The sequence below is a fragment of the Kwoniella shandongensis genome, chromosome 8 (assembly GCF_008629635.2).
Source record: "Kwoniella shandongensis chromosome 8, complete sequence".
NCBI classification, from domain to species: Eukaryota; Fungi; Basidiomycota; class Tremellomycetes; order Tremellales; family Cryptococcaceae; genus Kwoniella; species Kwoniella shandongensis.
Genome location: NC_089294.1, coordinates 1,318,257 through 1,331,604, shown reverse-complemented (window position 1 = coordinate 1,331,604; position 13,348 = coordinate 1,318,257). Strand labels below are relative to the sequence as shown.

Sequence of the window (13,348 nt, the reverse complement as noted above, 5' to 3'; positions counted from 1 at the left end):
CCCCTTTGCACTATGCCCCGCGCCTGCGTTTTGATTACCTTTTTTGGAGATAGATTTGGCATCATGAATTGAACCATATGCGATTGGCAGTTGCGTGTGCGGTGCGGTGCGAACATGAAGTGACGCGCGTGAAAGCGAACGCAAAATCAAAAGATAACAATTAAGCCGCGTGTGTTCCTGTCCACCTCCATTCAACATTACATCAAATATCATTTGTGCTTCATCGTACATAAAGTGTCTCTCACCTCTGAAATAATATAGAATCGATGTCCGAAATCACCATCGTATCTCTGGACGAGTTCCTCCTCTCTCCTACATCCGAAGCGGGGAAAGAACAAGCCCTCTTAGGTGCTGAAAGTCTTGTCAGAACAGGAGCGTTGATCGTCCGTGATTCGAGAGCACCGAAAGAAGCGAATGATAGGTTTTTGGATCTGTTCGAGGACTATTTCGCTCAGGAGGAGGAGGCGTTGAGGGTTGATGAGAGACCAGAGGTCGGATTTCAAGTTGTAAGTATTTTGGGTGCATGATCTTTGTTTTGTGCGGAGTATGAAGGAATAGGTTATCTGAAAGGAGATGGGGCGGATGTTGAAAGCAGTCTGACCAAGAGAGGAGCCTGTGAGGCTTCCGAAGGAGATAGTGAGAGAGTGTAAATCACGAGGAAGGAGAGCTGACACCTCCTTGCCTCGTCTCTTCCCATCTGGTCTCGTCCCGTCTCTCGGCTCGTCTCATCTCGTTTCGTCTCAACTCGTCTCGCTATCGCTCGACTCGACTTGACTCATCCCGCAGGGCGTGACACTTGAAAATACTGAGAAACCGAAATGCGCCTCCGACGAAGGATGTAAAGCCATTATCGATTCGTTAGAACCGAGCGAAAGACCGGTCGACGTTTATGCACACGGGGCGGATCCGAAGTGTCGGTGAGTGCTTCGTTCTATCTTTGGTCTTTGGAACAGGCCTTTGGCTCGTTCAGTTGAGCGGCGGTCATGCGCGGACGCTGAGTATGGCATCACGACATGAACGGGTCTCGCATCAGTGTCTGAGACTCCCTACGTTACGTAGCGTCAGACACTTAGTCATGCGCTATTTCCGTGACGTAGCGTCGTGCTATTAGCTCGAAGCTGATGTGTGCTGACGCTCTCGCCGAGGACAGATTCTTCCATCGCATGTCCGAAGTACCGCCTTACAAATCCTGTTTCCCAGTCCTGGAAGCGCCCAACGTCACTCCAAAGCGATTTGAAAATACTTGGGAGAAGGGCGTGAACGAGTGGGGTGGGTTCATGAAGCAAACGTGAGTCGACTTTGCACGGAGAGATGGTGTTTTACCGCCCATCTGCTCTTGTGATTATGGGCTGACTATCGATCGCTGCAGGGTGGAAGGTGTAACGAGGATGGTGGCGGTCGGTCTGGGCTTGGAAGAGAACACCCTGTTGGATGCGGGACGATTTGGGTGAGCACTACACAGCTATCATCCTATGTCGGATATCGGCAGAGCGAAAAGAGCTGATAAAGTCGCTCGGAACCAGGTCACATCTCCTCGCGCCGACAGCTACGGATCTGAACAAGTATGGAAAACTAAATACGTGCGTCATATGTCGTGTACGGGATACGAGATCCATCTCGGCGAGGGGTAGCACTGAGCGCAGTGAGGTCGTAGGATATTCGCCGGATTTCATACCGATCTGAACTTTCTGACTATCCATGGTCAATCACGCTATCCGGGTCGTGAGTCGGACGACCATTTCTGTATCCTGCCTGGTTGTGGCATGCTGATCTGCTCATCGTCTTTACAGTACACATCTGGGCTAGGAACTCTGGAAAGAAGATACAAGTTCGAATACCGCCCGGTTGTCTGCTCGTGCAAGCGGGCAAACAAATAGAATGGTTGACAGGTGGATTGGTAAAAGGTGTGTCTCACATTGCTGTGCCCAGCTCGTGTCTCAACGCTGATGCACAACGATTAGCTGGGTATCACGAAGTAGTGTGCACTCAAGCGACATTAGATGTAAGTGTGGGCGATTCCTTGTGGCTCACAGGGATGCTGATGAGTCGATAGACCATCGAGAAGAGGAAGGTGGAATTCCCCGATCGTCCCTCTATCAGAATATCGTCAACATTTGTGCGTAAACTGCGATAATCCATCAAGCACTATACCAGTGTGCACGTTGGCTGACGGTCTGACTGGACACTAGTTCTGGCATCTCACACCTGATTTCTTGCTTTCACCAATTCCAACTCTGCGGCGACAAGCTGAAACGCGATTTGGACCACAAGAGGAATATGGGGAGATGCTGGTTGGTGATCAGGTCAGAAGGTGAGTCTTCAGCGTTTCAACTGATGCGTCTTCACTGTAGACATCCTGATACGAAGGCATATGCTGATGGTTCCTGAACTGACAGAGAGCTGGGCTTGATTGCGCTCATGTCCTCGAGCTGAGTCATAGACGGCTTGCGTGTCTCGGATAGATCGATCATTCAATACACTTTATGTCTCGCTTAACACCCGACCAAGACGCCTCGAACGACGGTTTCGCTCATGACCTATTCAGACAGTCATCAACATGTTGTGCACAGTAATGTATTTGCCCTAATAACGTACCTGTGCTTGTCTGTGGTCACCGCGTATCTCCCGAAGGCGTCGGTCGGTGCTGATGATTGTCATGTTGACTGACTGGGTGTCATGATACTGACCTTACTGACCGCATGGACGACTACATATCTGCAAACCAGTCAAGCTTACTGGACTGATTGATCGCTCCACTTACAACATTTACACCCAACTCCTTTCAGCTATTACCACATCATGCCGACTCCTCCGCCCACACTTCGCAACGCGAAGCTACCCTCCTCATCACCTTCATCAGCACGCTTACGTCGTATCGCCCCTTCACCCGTCAAGATCCCCCCACCACCCCATTCCACCTCTCCACCTCGACTATGTGCGGCTGCAGGTGCAGGTCTTGCTCACTCCCACTCTGACCTGGCGGCACTTTCGGCATCACCGTTCCCCAAACCTGCGCCCGCAAGCGCTAGTCCGAGTCGGAGCCGACGACTCTTTCCCTTGGAATTCGAATTTGTCCCTCTTGAATTGCTAATGCATAGCTACACATCGCCCGAGAAGACACTGTTTGAAGTTCTCGAATCGGCCAAATGGGGAAGTACCAAATCAGCGCGGGTTGGAGCGGACATTGAGGGGCGAATACCACTTTTGTTCGACAAGACGGGGGAGTTTGGAAGATTAGCATATGATATGAGAAGAAGGGAGATGGGAGTTGACGTTCCAGATGAAGTAGGAACGAAATCTCCTTGCACCGAAGCGCAAGGATCCAACGAGAAGCTTCGTTGGGGAGGAGGGAAAGACAAGAGAAAACGACATCCGTCATCCTCATACAGCAACGGCGACAGTTGTCATAGCGTTATTACGAACAAACGACGATCAGGCTCGACTCTCTTCTCGCCACAACGATATATGGCAGAACGATATGCCCTTCCTCGACCTATCCTCGTCGAATTTAGGACTGACGTCTTCTCTTTGCAAGGTAGGAAGGAGATTAGGGAGAACGAAAGGGTGGAAGAGAGTACGCCGCGATATAATGCAGTTGTACGCGATAAGTTGGATGAAGGGATGGGGAGATTGGTTCGTGAAGAGAGCGTGGGTACGTTCGGAAACGGAAGTCCAGAAGGGGCCGAAAAACCTCTCCCGATTGGCGGGGATGATCACGAAGGAAACATATCACCGCCTTCAACAAGTACGGAACAGTCAAGAGAAGGTGGGGGCTGTGATGAGGTTTGGGATGAACATGAGGTGGAAGATGATTGGAGTATGATGTTATCAGCCTATGCGGACGAAGTGGAAACAATCGATGACGACCAATCTTCGACCTTACGAAAGGACAGTTTGTTCTCCGGCACCAACACTGCGACGACGACCACTACGACGAGGGGGGACTTCAAAGTCACTTTGGACCTCGTTGATAATGGTGATATACACTCTCGGGATCACGACAGACTATTCGTGCCTCCTCCGCATATGAGAGCATCGTTCTCCACCTCGTCAGATGGAGAAAGCTGCGATTCCCCTTATTCCGAGTCCATCGTCACACCCCACTTGGTGTCAGTTTCAACATACAATCGTACCGACCCCAATATAGATGTGATCGAAAAGGAAGTGAGGTTGCCAGTGGCTTCGATACCGATATCGAAGCGGACGAGCAAGATGTTGATGGTGGATGAGGGGATCAATGATACCCCAACACCGGCGCAGAAGGTCGCGAGGAAGAGCATGCAAGTGCGAAACACTGTGACGGGGAGAGTGAGAGCGCCGACTCTAGACAAAGCACTTCCTTCTTTGCCTCACATCGTAGGGGAGGATCTTTCAGCTAGTCGAGAGCGAGAGGCGACTGGACAAATAAAGAAGATAGACCCTGAGAAGTACGAGGCGAAGACCAGGGACGAGACAGAAGACTTGGTCGAGAAATCATTACGGGAAGTCGACAGAAGCATGACCGTACAACTTTGGGTTGATCAAGTGAGCCAAACGTCCAAGAATTCCTGTCCATCCATACTGATGCGACTTTCGTGTTATCACAGGAAGGAACAAGAGAGAACAGAACCTCACTCAAGTTCATTCGCTCGATCAAACCTTCCGTATTTCGTCAACGGGAGTTGAAATCTTTACGAGATGCCACGCAATGGTGCGAGAGTCCGACGAGACCTGAAATGTTCCAGCAGAGTGGATGTTGGGAATTTGGGATGGAACCGAAGGAGAGGGACAAATGGATGTTCCATCATGCGGTGAGTAGCATGTTTGTAATTACTGTAGCTCCCTATAGAGAGATTTGGACGCAAGGAAGCAAACTCCTGAGGACATCTCTTGACATCCTTGCTGATTTATCTTTTGTCACCGGGGATACCAACTAGGCTCTCGAAGGTCTTCCGGTACTGAGAAGATTGACGACGAATCTGGACGATAAGCACGATTACCTATCTAAAGGTGCTACTTTGCAAATACGTGAACCGGGTGTGTATGCAGTGTATGGGAGTGAAGATCGCGGAAGGGCCGAATGGAAGTTTGAATATCTTGTTCAACCGAGAATATCGAGATCGGGCATAGAGATCCCAAACGAGAAGGTGAGTAGTGACGGTGCGACTGATATTGCCAGATTGATCTCACAGTTGACACCAAGTGGTTGCCCTTTATTCAGATCGTCGTTCCGTTAGGGCTTTATGTCTCCCCAAGCTTCTTCAACCCTGATCGAGCACTAAAGACACACCTCCTCAACGTGTTCAAGAAGACGCTCACGCCCAATATTGTCAGCGAGAAAGTTAGACCACCACACCTAGGTAAACCTCCAACACCTATCACGCCAAGCTTTGCTGCAACAACGATCACCGACCGACCCGGATCTGGATCTGGTTCTAAGGAGACGACGAATATCGGAGGACGGACAAGATCACACACCCATTCTGCTACCGCCACTACTGCCACACCGCACGCGAGATCTGTTAGTCGTACGATCGGAGCGATTGCCAAAGCTTTGACTTCATCCGGAACACCCAGCCACACGCCAACCACTGCGACTTACCCTGCCGATACGACTTCCAATCATGTTGGCGGATCGACAACACCCACGTCGGCTGTTCATAAATTCGGTACGAAAGGACCTTCGTTCGGGCGTCAAGGATCAAGAGGTCGAACACCGCCCGCTGAAACACCAGCACCGGGCGTGACTGCTGGTCACCAGGAGGTGGCGGAGGAGAAGAAAGAGAAGGGAAAAACACGACGTAGAGCTGCCAGTCTGTTCTCGCGATCAAGACCATTCACTCCACCTGTCAACATCATCGAACTTCATCCTGTTCCGGTATTGGTACCTCCAAGCAGATCGACAGGTGGCGGACTGATGGTTCCTCCTCCAGCGACGAACGGAACTTCGATCTCTCTCCCACTTCCAATAATCGCGAACTTGACAGAGTCCTCTAGCTCGACACCAATCCGACCAGGACCGAAACCGCTGACCAGTATAAATCATTACCCTGCCAGCGTACGAACAACGCAACCACGTTCTAGTCCCATTGCGAACTTGCACCCCTTCCTTCATCCACTTCCCAACACGGCTACCACTTCCCTCTCCCGGTCTGCAAGTACTGCCACACGACCAATACTCGTCGCATCGGACAACATGGGCAGTACGAACGAGTTGAGTGGCGGTGGTGGTAATGTCAGGTCAGGATTGAGAGGATTGATGCCAGCTCCGAGAAGACCAGCGATGAGGAAAAGACCATCAACGGCTGAGCCGAGATTAGGCATGCGATAGACCTGGGCGGACACAATATTGCCATATTACAGATCATATACATTTCTTCCGATTGTCGTTCTCGTACACACCTCGTATGGTAGGTAATGCACGAGCGCTGTCTATGTACACCCACGCCCCTGGCAAGTCATTTCGTGTTTCTCTCAGATATGTGGACTACGTGTATTGCACAAATGGTATTTCGAATCCTACCGGCAGTCAGGTTAAATGAACCTCGTGACCACTATATCCTCCGAATTCTTCGTCCTATTCCTCCTTGGTATTGTCCGCTCCTCTTACTGTATTATGTACAAACAGTTCCCCCGCAACATGGTTCACTATTCTCACAGCTGTGTTTGGTATGTCTGTTGCACACCAGCCAGAGATGAGGCCATATCCTTAACCCCCTCAGATTGTTCTTCTTGACCAGCCTGTTTCCAGATCCATGGTTCTCCCGTCAGGTCCAGCGAAAAACTGATATAAGCCTGAATGGGATAAACAATCTCCTTCCCCCCAACAGAGAACCTTGTGACCGCACAAGGAAAGTATTCACTTTTGTATTTGGAGTTCCTATCATTCCCACGTAAAAGCGTATAGTGGTTATTCTCCAAACACTTGCTGTCTTTGTACCATTGGTACATCTCTTTTGCAACTTGCACAGAGTCCCTGTCATCTGAATGTGAACATCCAATGTGTCGAATCTCCATTGATCCGGGAAACTGTCCTCGTCGTATTGGAATGTGCACTTCTGTGATACACTGTGCTTGAGTACTATTTGTGGTATCATTGAAAGTAGATGGGGCAACAGGGGTGTCATATACTGCTAAAGAACATCCGGCGGCTGATGATACCCATTGTGCAGGCCAAACTGGACCTTTGTTATTGACTTGGACCTCAACTAGTGGCCACTTCATGGCATTACAGATTGAATGATGAAACACCTTCCATATGGGAGGGTAACGTCGGCCACCTGGCCTCTTCAGGGTAGGCATGATCACTGTATTTCCGGGCCAAGAAAGTGACGATTCACGTGGATTGGTACGCGATATGGGGTATTGTGGGGTCAATGCTGGGAGGAAGCTCAATGATGACTCTGCATTTTGTCCATCAATCTGAGATTGCGTGTGGGAATCACCATATTGCCCAACTGTCATCTTTGAGGCAAGGGCAGATCCAGGTTGTGAAGGGTACACTGAATGTCTGTCAACCTGGGCAGGCAAGGGATTTGCTGGCTCTGATTGCAGATTGTTGCTTCCACTGTTGGATGCAAAATTGCCATACTCAGGGGCATAAGTGATTTGAAAATCATTGAAATGTTCTTCATACCTATTGTGTGACATGGCAATTGATTAGAAACAAGGTTGTGGTTCTTGATGTGATGGAATGCAGCATTCAACCGAATGAAAGAAATCCAATATGATTATAGATGGAGAATGAAGGAGAGACACAACTGCGCACAAACAACTGTCAACTTACCAGCAGCTCTATGTGCGCACTGCAACTGTACTGATCATGCAGTGTACACCTCTATGGGAATAATTGTGATGTCACAATGATGCAAAATGATACAAAATGATGTAAAATGATGTAAAATGATGTAAAATGATGTAAAATGATGTAAAATGATGTAAAATGATGTAAAATGATGAAAATGATGTAAATGATGTAAATTGATATAAAATGATGGGAATGATGTCAGGTGATGTCAAATGATGTCTTACGATGTTAATTGAGGTCATAGTGGAATTGTTGCTGTCACAATGCAGCAAAATGATACACATTCATGGCAAATGATGTGATGTGTGATACAATTTTTATGAAAGGATTGGAAAATGGTGCCAATCACATATTTGGCCCTTCGATTTCATGGCACAGTCTGTAAACTTGTGATGACACAAGACATTGTGCTATAATACCCAGTGGTCTCCAAAGATCTTAGCCAAAGGATCCCCTCTGACACAAACAGTGTGAAAGTTGATGTAAGGTGATGTACAACATGATTTTGCGATCATTGACAACATGTCTGTTGAGGTTTAGAGACAATGTTGGTGATAACATTGTCATCTTGGCCCGAGTGACCAGTGACATTGTAGGTTTTCAAATGGGGTGAAATCTCTTGTTGGTCTTATGGTCAAAACCTGTGTACATTGAGCATGATAAGTGGGTACAGTGAATCTCGACTGGAAATTGCCTTCCCGCATAACTATCATGTATACACATGACACCTAGCCTTTCATCCTACAGCATGCTCAAGAAATTACACTACGCTGCTTGCACAAGCAAAAGCTTTCAACATGATCATGATACCAAGACTTCCTCCTTGATCTTGTCAAAATCATCCAGCTAGATCCGGCTGGTTTTGCCCATCTTCATGAAGTGCAAGCGTGAACTGGTCCAGAGCCTGGATGGGACCTTGAAATGTGTGATCACCCAAAGAGTACTCCATCACAGCACAAGGAATCTTCTGTGACCGGAAGGTGTATTTCTCTTTGTTTTCACTTTTCTCACCCTTCCCCTTCAGAATTGTGTATCTCCGATAATTCAGACACATTCTGTCTCTCCACTCCATGTGCATGTGGTCGCCGAATTTGAGGTGAGGCTCATCAGGTGACCTTGCGATATGATGGATTGTCATCAAGCTTGGGCATTCTGGTCATGTTGTCTTGATAGGCATGATGGTGCTCAGTGTGTAGGATGATGCATGATGTCAAAGCACTCAGTGACATGGCCCATGTGCTGTAAGGATATTTGATAGTTGCCTAGCCCACATCAACCAGTGAGGTCATTGTTTGACTGTGTAAAATCAATTCATTCTTGTCATCTAGTGTCATTTACACTGTACATGACCGGTGTAAACAAAAGGCTTACACGTAGAAGGAAATCTAAACAGTAAGGATAGTCAATAGCTTAGGCATTGATGCCAGAGCATCATCGATTCAGCAGTGATTGGGTGTCCTATAGTTGGGATTACTCTCATCAAGGCAACAGCTGACCTACCAACCAGAGTTTAATTGATAGCTTGGCTTTCTGGTGAGTTTGTCAAGTCATTTACAAGAATTTTTTGCCGCTCCAAAGTGGTGCGCTGTCAAGTTTGAGAAGTCTTTTAACCCCAAATCCATATCATATGCTCTCATAGCATCACACACGTCTATTAGATATCTACATTATGGGGAATTATATAGCACAAACAGCTAATCATGACTGGTAGGAAAACCTCAAACCTTAGACTCCTCTGGGGCATTCTCCCTATTCCATTCTGGCAAGGGATTTCCACTCAAATCCAGGGTAAACCTTGCGGATGCACAGATAGGCTGATGGAACTCTTTGGCCCCATTGACTGAGAAGTCTGTTACAATACAATCAATATAATCTGTCCAAAATCGGCCGTCTTCACCCTTGCCTCTCAAAACGGTATGGTGATTGTTTTCCAGACAATTCTTTGCTCTGAACTTCTTCCACATGTAGTCGGCAATTCTACTGGGGCGCTCCAGCTTCAACTTGTTGCAAGTGGAGTCTGAGCGAGCCTGTGATGTCTCACTTATAGGAGCATCCACATCTGGACCTCCCCTCGAGGTCTCCACTATATGATTTACAAGGGTCTGTACCTGTATAGAGCTGATGTGATCAGTGGAGGTTGGCAGAACTGGTATGTATAGTTCGGTGATCAGTTTTGCTTGTAAAGACTTGTTGGGGTCATGTACCAATGTGTCGCTCCTACATGGAGTTTCAAACTTGGAGACTGAAAACTCAGTCACTGATGTACTAAAATAGCCAGACCAACCTGGGTGTGGGTATCTGACCAGCGGCTTCTCTTGAGCAGCATAAACTCCCTTCAGCATATGCCTGCCCATGCGAACACGCTTCTTCCCAACAGGTACAGGCCGTATTACTGTGTTTCCTGGAATGCTGAGTGCTCCATCAAGCTTTCTGTGCTGCTCAATGGGTGATGGAGAGCTGGTCCTTGTTTGTGTCGCAGAAAGAGTAGGACATGCTGATGACAATGCAGTACTCTGTCCTTCACCCTGGTCTGGACTGGAAGCTACATAGTCCTGTGGAAGCTGGGAAGGACATGATTCTTGTTCAGAAGACATTAAACCTTGCTGATTGTTGGGTTCTGACTGTGCATTGCACGGCTGGTCTCTTGAAGAAGAGTTGTCTTGCCCACTAGAGGAGACACTGTCATTATGTCTAGCTGGAAGATGGGAATCATGCTCTGAGCTGTAGTGGAGATTGTCATGGGACATGTTGATTGACTGAACCAAAGTATGTGTGCAGTTTGGCCTTGTTGAGAAATGAAAAGAAGATGGTAAGTTTGGCAGGCAGGGGAAGAGTAGAGATCAGCAAGGAGAGAATGAGATTGCTTGTGTACTTTCAGTATACATGTAACATGACTGCATGACCTTTCAATGTCACTGTGATGCATATGATGTAATATGGTGCAGAATGTTGTCATTGCTATGTCATCTGTGTCACACTGCAAAATGACATCACAATTATACTATGTGCATGACAATGATATAAAATGACAACACAGAGACTATCTCGGTCGGAATGACATCACTGTAGCACCTAAAATTGTCAATGACATCAGTGTATGAGTGTAGGGGGTTGTCTCAGTTGTCTGAAGTGGTTTTGATGTTTCACATATGACAAAGGGTGGTCAAGGCCCTGATACCCCAGCTAGATGAGGTTGTAGGTCCTGACTTTGTGTAGGCATTGTAACTGTTTTTTTACAGTAATCATCAGATCACCTCTATCCGGTGCTAACTGCCTAATTGGGCATGAACATTTTGTTGGCCGGCTATCATACCTTATCTTCAAATATCAGTCCCACAGTGTTCTTGTCAACACCCTTAAATGTGCACATCGCATTCCGTACACTGAAGAAGCTGTGCGACCTTAGGCCCACCAGTGTACTATCAAGACTTTTCAGTTCGTTTTCTGGGTCCACTTGGTTCAGTCTTCTTCACACAGGTAGTTGAGGCGATCATATGATCCCCTGTCCTCTGTCTCCCTCAGGTAGTCCAACCCAGAGCAAACGAAATTTGTGTATTTCTGTAGTTGGTGCCCTTCCCTTCACGATTGTGATGCAGTGCTACTTATGTGCTCAACTGTATCAGTGGCTACGACGATACGGAAAAATTTAGGCTATATCTAACAGTTGATCCCTGCCAGCACGCCCAGCAGGCAAGCAATGCGTTGCAGATGGACATGAGAAGCTTTCTGCGCCTGCCGTATGGCGTTGCATATGTGATACGAGTACAATCCCAGCGTACCCGTGCTTCGTAATTATACACAAGAAACCAATATACAACGCCCCTCCTATTCTGAGTAGCTTCTTCTACACACCACCGTATTCGCCGCCAACGTTATCTCCGGTCGCATCAGCGCTTTCTTCGTCTTCGCTGAGCCTGTACCAGTACACACCGTCAACGTCAATCTCTTTGAGGAGCACCTGGTAGCGATTTGCTCAGTCCACTCACCGATTCCAATTCGCTCTCTTCCCTTCTCTTCCTCTTACCTCTCGGCGTCTCATCTTCGCTCAAACTACTCTCTTTCTTCTTGCTTGATGACGATTTCTGTTTCTTCCCACCACCACCCTTCCCTACGGGTGCGGCACTACCACCACTTTCTCTCCGGGACGAAGTAGATATTCTCTTCGCTCCTTTTGACTGATTTGATAGTTTGGTATTGCTAGCTTTGGTTGTCCGTCGAGCAGGTGTCGCTTCCTCTTCTTCATCTGATGACTGATCTTCTTCCTCTTCTTCATTGTCTTCGTCTTCATCCTTCTCCCCCTCTTCCTCCTCCTCTTCTTCTTCTTCTTCTTCTTCGTCGTCGTCTTGGTCGTCCGAGCCTTCCTTACCCTCTTCCTCCTCATCTTCCTCCTCTAGTCCATTTGTCTTACCCGAGCCGTTCGGATCCGCATGCCATTCCTCATCTGCACGATCCGGATCTTCAGCACGAGGATATATAATCTCATGCCATCTCTTCCCCTTCTGTCCATCATGCTCATCAACCCCTTCACTCTCTTCTCGCTTAACATGATCCATCTCGCCGTCCTCATCCCTATTGTCATCATCGTCTGACCCATCATTACTGTCACCATTCCCATTCCGACTTCGACTTTGCTGAGACTTGACAGCAGTATTCGATCCTTGGAAATAAGGTAGATCGAAGGTGCGTTTGAAATGGTCCGAATTTATGACTTTTGCAGATTTCGATCCGGACGCTTTCTTGCTAGAACTCGAGGCTGAGACTTTGTTCGACTTTGACTTTTGTTTTGAGGTATGTATCGGGCGACGAGGTGACGATATGTCAGATAAGGGGGAGAGGGAGGAACGTTGCGATGGAGGGAGAAGAGGAGAGAGGGCTGATGGTGTTGAAGGGAGGGAGATGGAGCTCGATGATGACTGTAAAGTATCACGAAACACCTAGATCAGCCACAGAACACTTCATTCGTATCGTGAGTAGGTACAGCGTCTAGTTAGGCCAATATTTGGAGAGTATGCACCGGAAGGTCTTCTGGGTTGAACAGAGTCAGATCAGGCACTCACCATCCCATCCAACGCTTCAAGATTGTACAACCCCTCCAACCTGTCCCACAGCTGATCAACAGGTACCCACAGCCCAGTACGGCGATGCATCTCTCCTTGCAGTTGGATTATGAGGACATGCTTATGTCGGCCAACTGATGGACAGCATAGCGTCAGCATAACTCAGGTTGTTATAGACTTGGTATGGCTAGGCCCAGAGTTGCCTTGAGTGTTTTGATGCAATGAGTGATGGGGAGGTTGAAGAGGCGACAAGCTCCACTCACTTGGTCGTACGTCGATTACACTCCGTAGCAGTGCTGTCTCCCTACATCCGTCAATGCTCGTCAGCACAGTCGCACAGTAAATTACTGGACATCAACAATCAATCGGTGACATCACTCACATCTCCAATTCTGATACGGTCGGTGTGGGTGACAGAGCTCGTTTACCTGCCGGCGTAGGAGAAGGGAGGGACATGTCGGTAAGGAAAAGGGGGAGGACGAGACTATCGTGTATGCTCGCTGAT

At 47.9% G+C, this 13,348-nt stretch overlaps 3 protein-coding genes across 3 annotated transcripts; 2 read left to right on the top strand and 1 right to left on the bottom strand.

Annotated features, from left to right (window-relative positions):
• Positions 1 to 266: 266 nt before the first annotated feature.
• On the top strand, positions 267 to 2,433 carry CI109_104922 (uncharacterized protein; the record flags this gene model as incomplete). The annotated part of the gene is made up of 11 exons (XM_032007415.1): positions 267 to 506; positions 787 to 917; positions 1,151 to 1,288; positions 1,370 to 1,447; positions 1,524 to 1,580; positions 1,655 to 1,722; positions 1,791 to 1,904; positions 1,962 to 2,002; positions 2,054 to 2,116; positions 2,190 to 2,311; positions 2,397 to 2,433. The coding sequence occupies 11 exons, from the start codon at positions 267 to 269 to the stop codon at positions 2,431 to 2,433; spliced, it is 1,089 nt and encodes a 362-aa protein (XP_031858321.1).
• A 366-nt stretch (positions 2,434 to 2,799) lies between these two features.
• CI109_104921 (uncharacterized protein) lies at positions 2,800 to 6,310 on the top strand (the record flags this gene model as incomplete). Its single annotated transcript, XM_032007416.1, has 4 exons — positions 2,800 to 4,524; positions 4,587 to 4,790; positions 4,917 to 5,126; positions 5,201 to 6,310. 4 exons carry the CDS (start codon positions 2,800 to 2,802, stop codon positions 6,308 to 6,310), a joined length of 3,249 nt encoding a protein of 1,082 aa, XP_031858322.1.
• A 5,320-nt stretch (positions 6,311 to 11,630) lies between these two features.
• CI109_104920 (uncharacterized protein) lies at positions 11,631 to 13,299 on the bottom strand (the record flags this gene model as incomplete). The annotated part of the gene is made up of 5 exons (XM_065967578.1): positions 11,631 to 11,731; positions 11,811 to 12,699; positions 12,844 to 12,977; positions 13,107 to 13,147; positions 13,226 to 13,299. The coding sequence occupies 5 exons, from the start codon at positions 13,297 to 13,299 to the stop codon at positions 11,631 to 11,633; spliced, it is 1,239 nt and encodes a 412-aa protein (XP_065823650.1).
• Between the last annotated feature and the right edge of the window lie 49 nt (positions 13,300 to 13,348).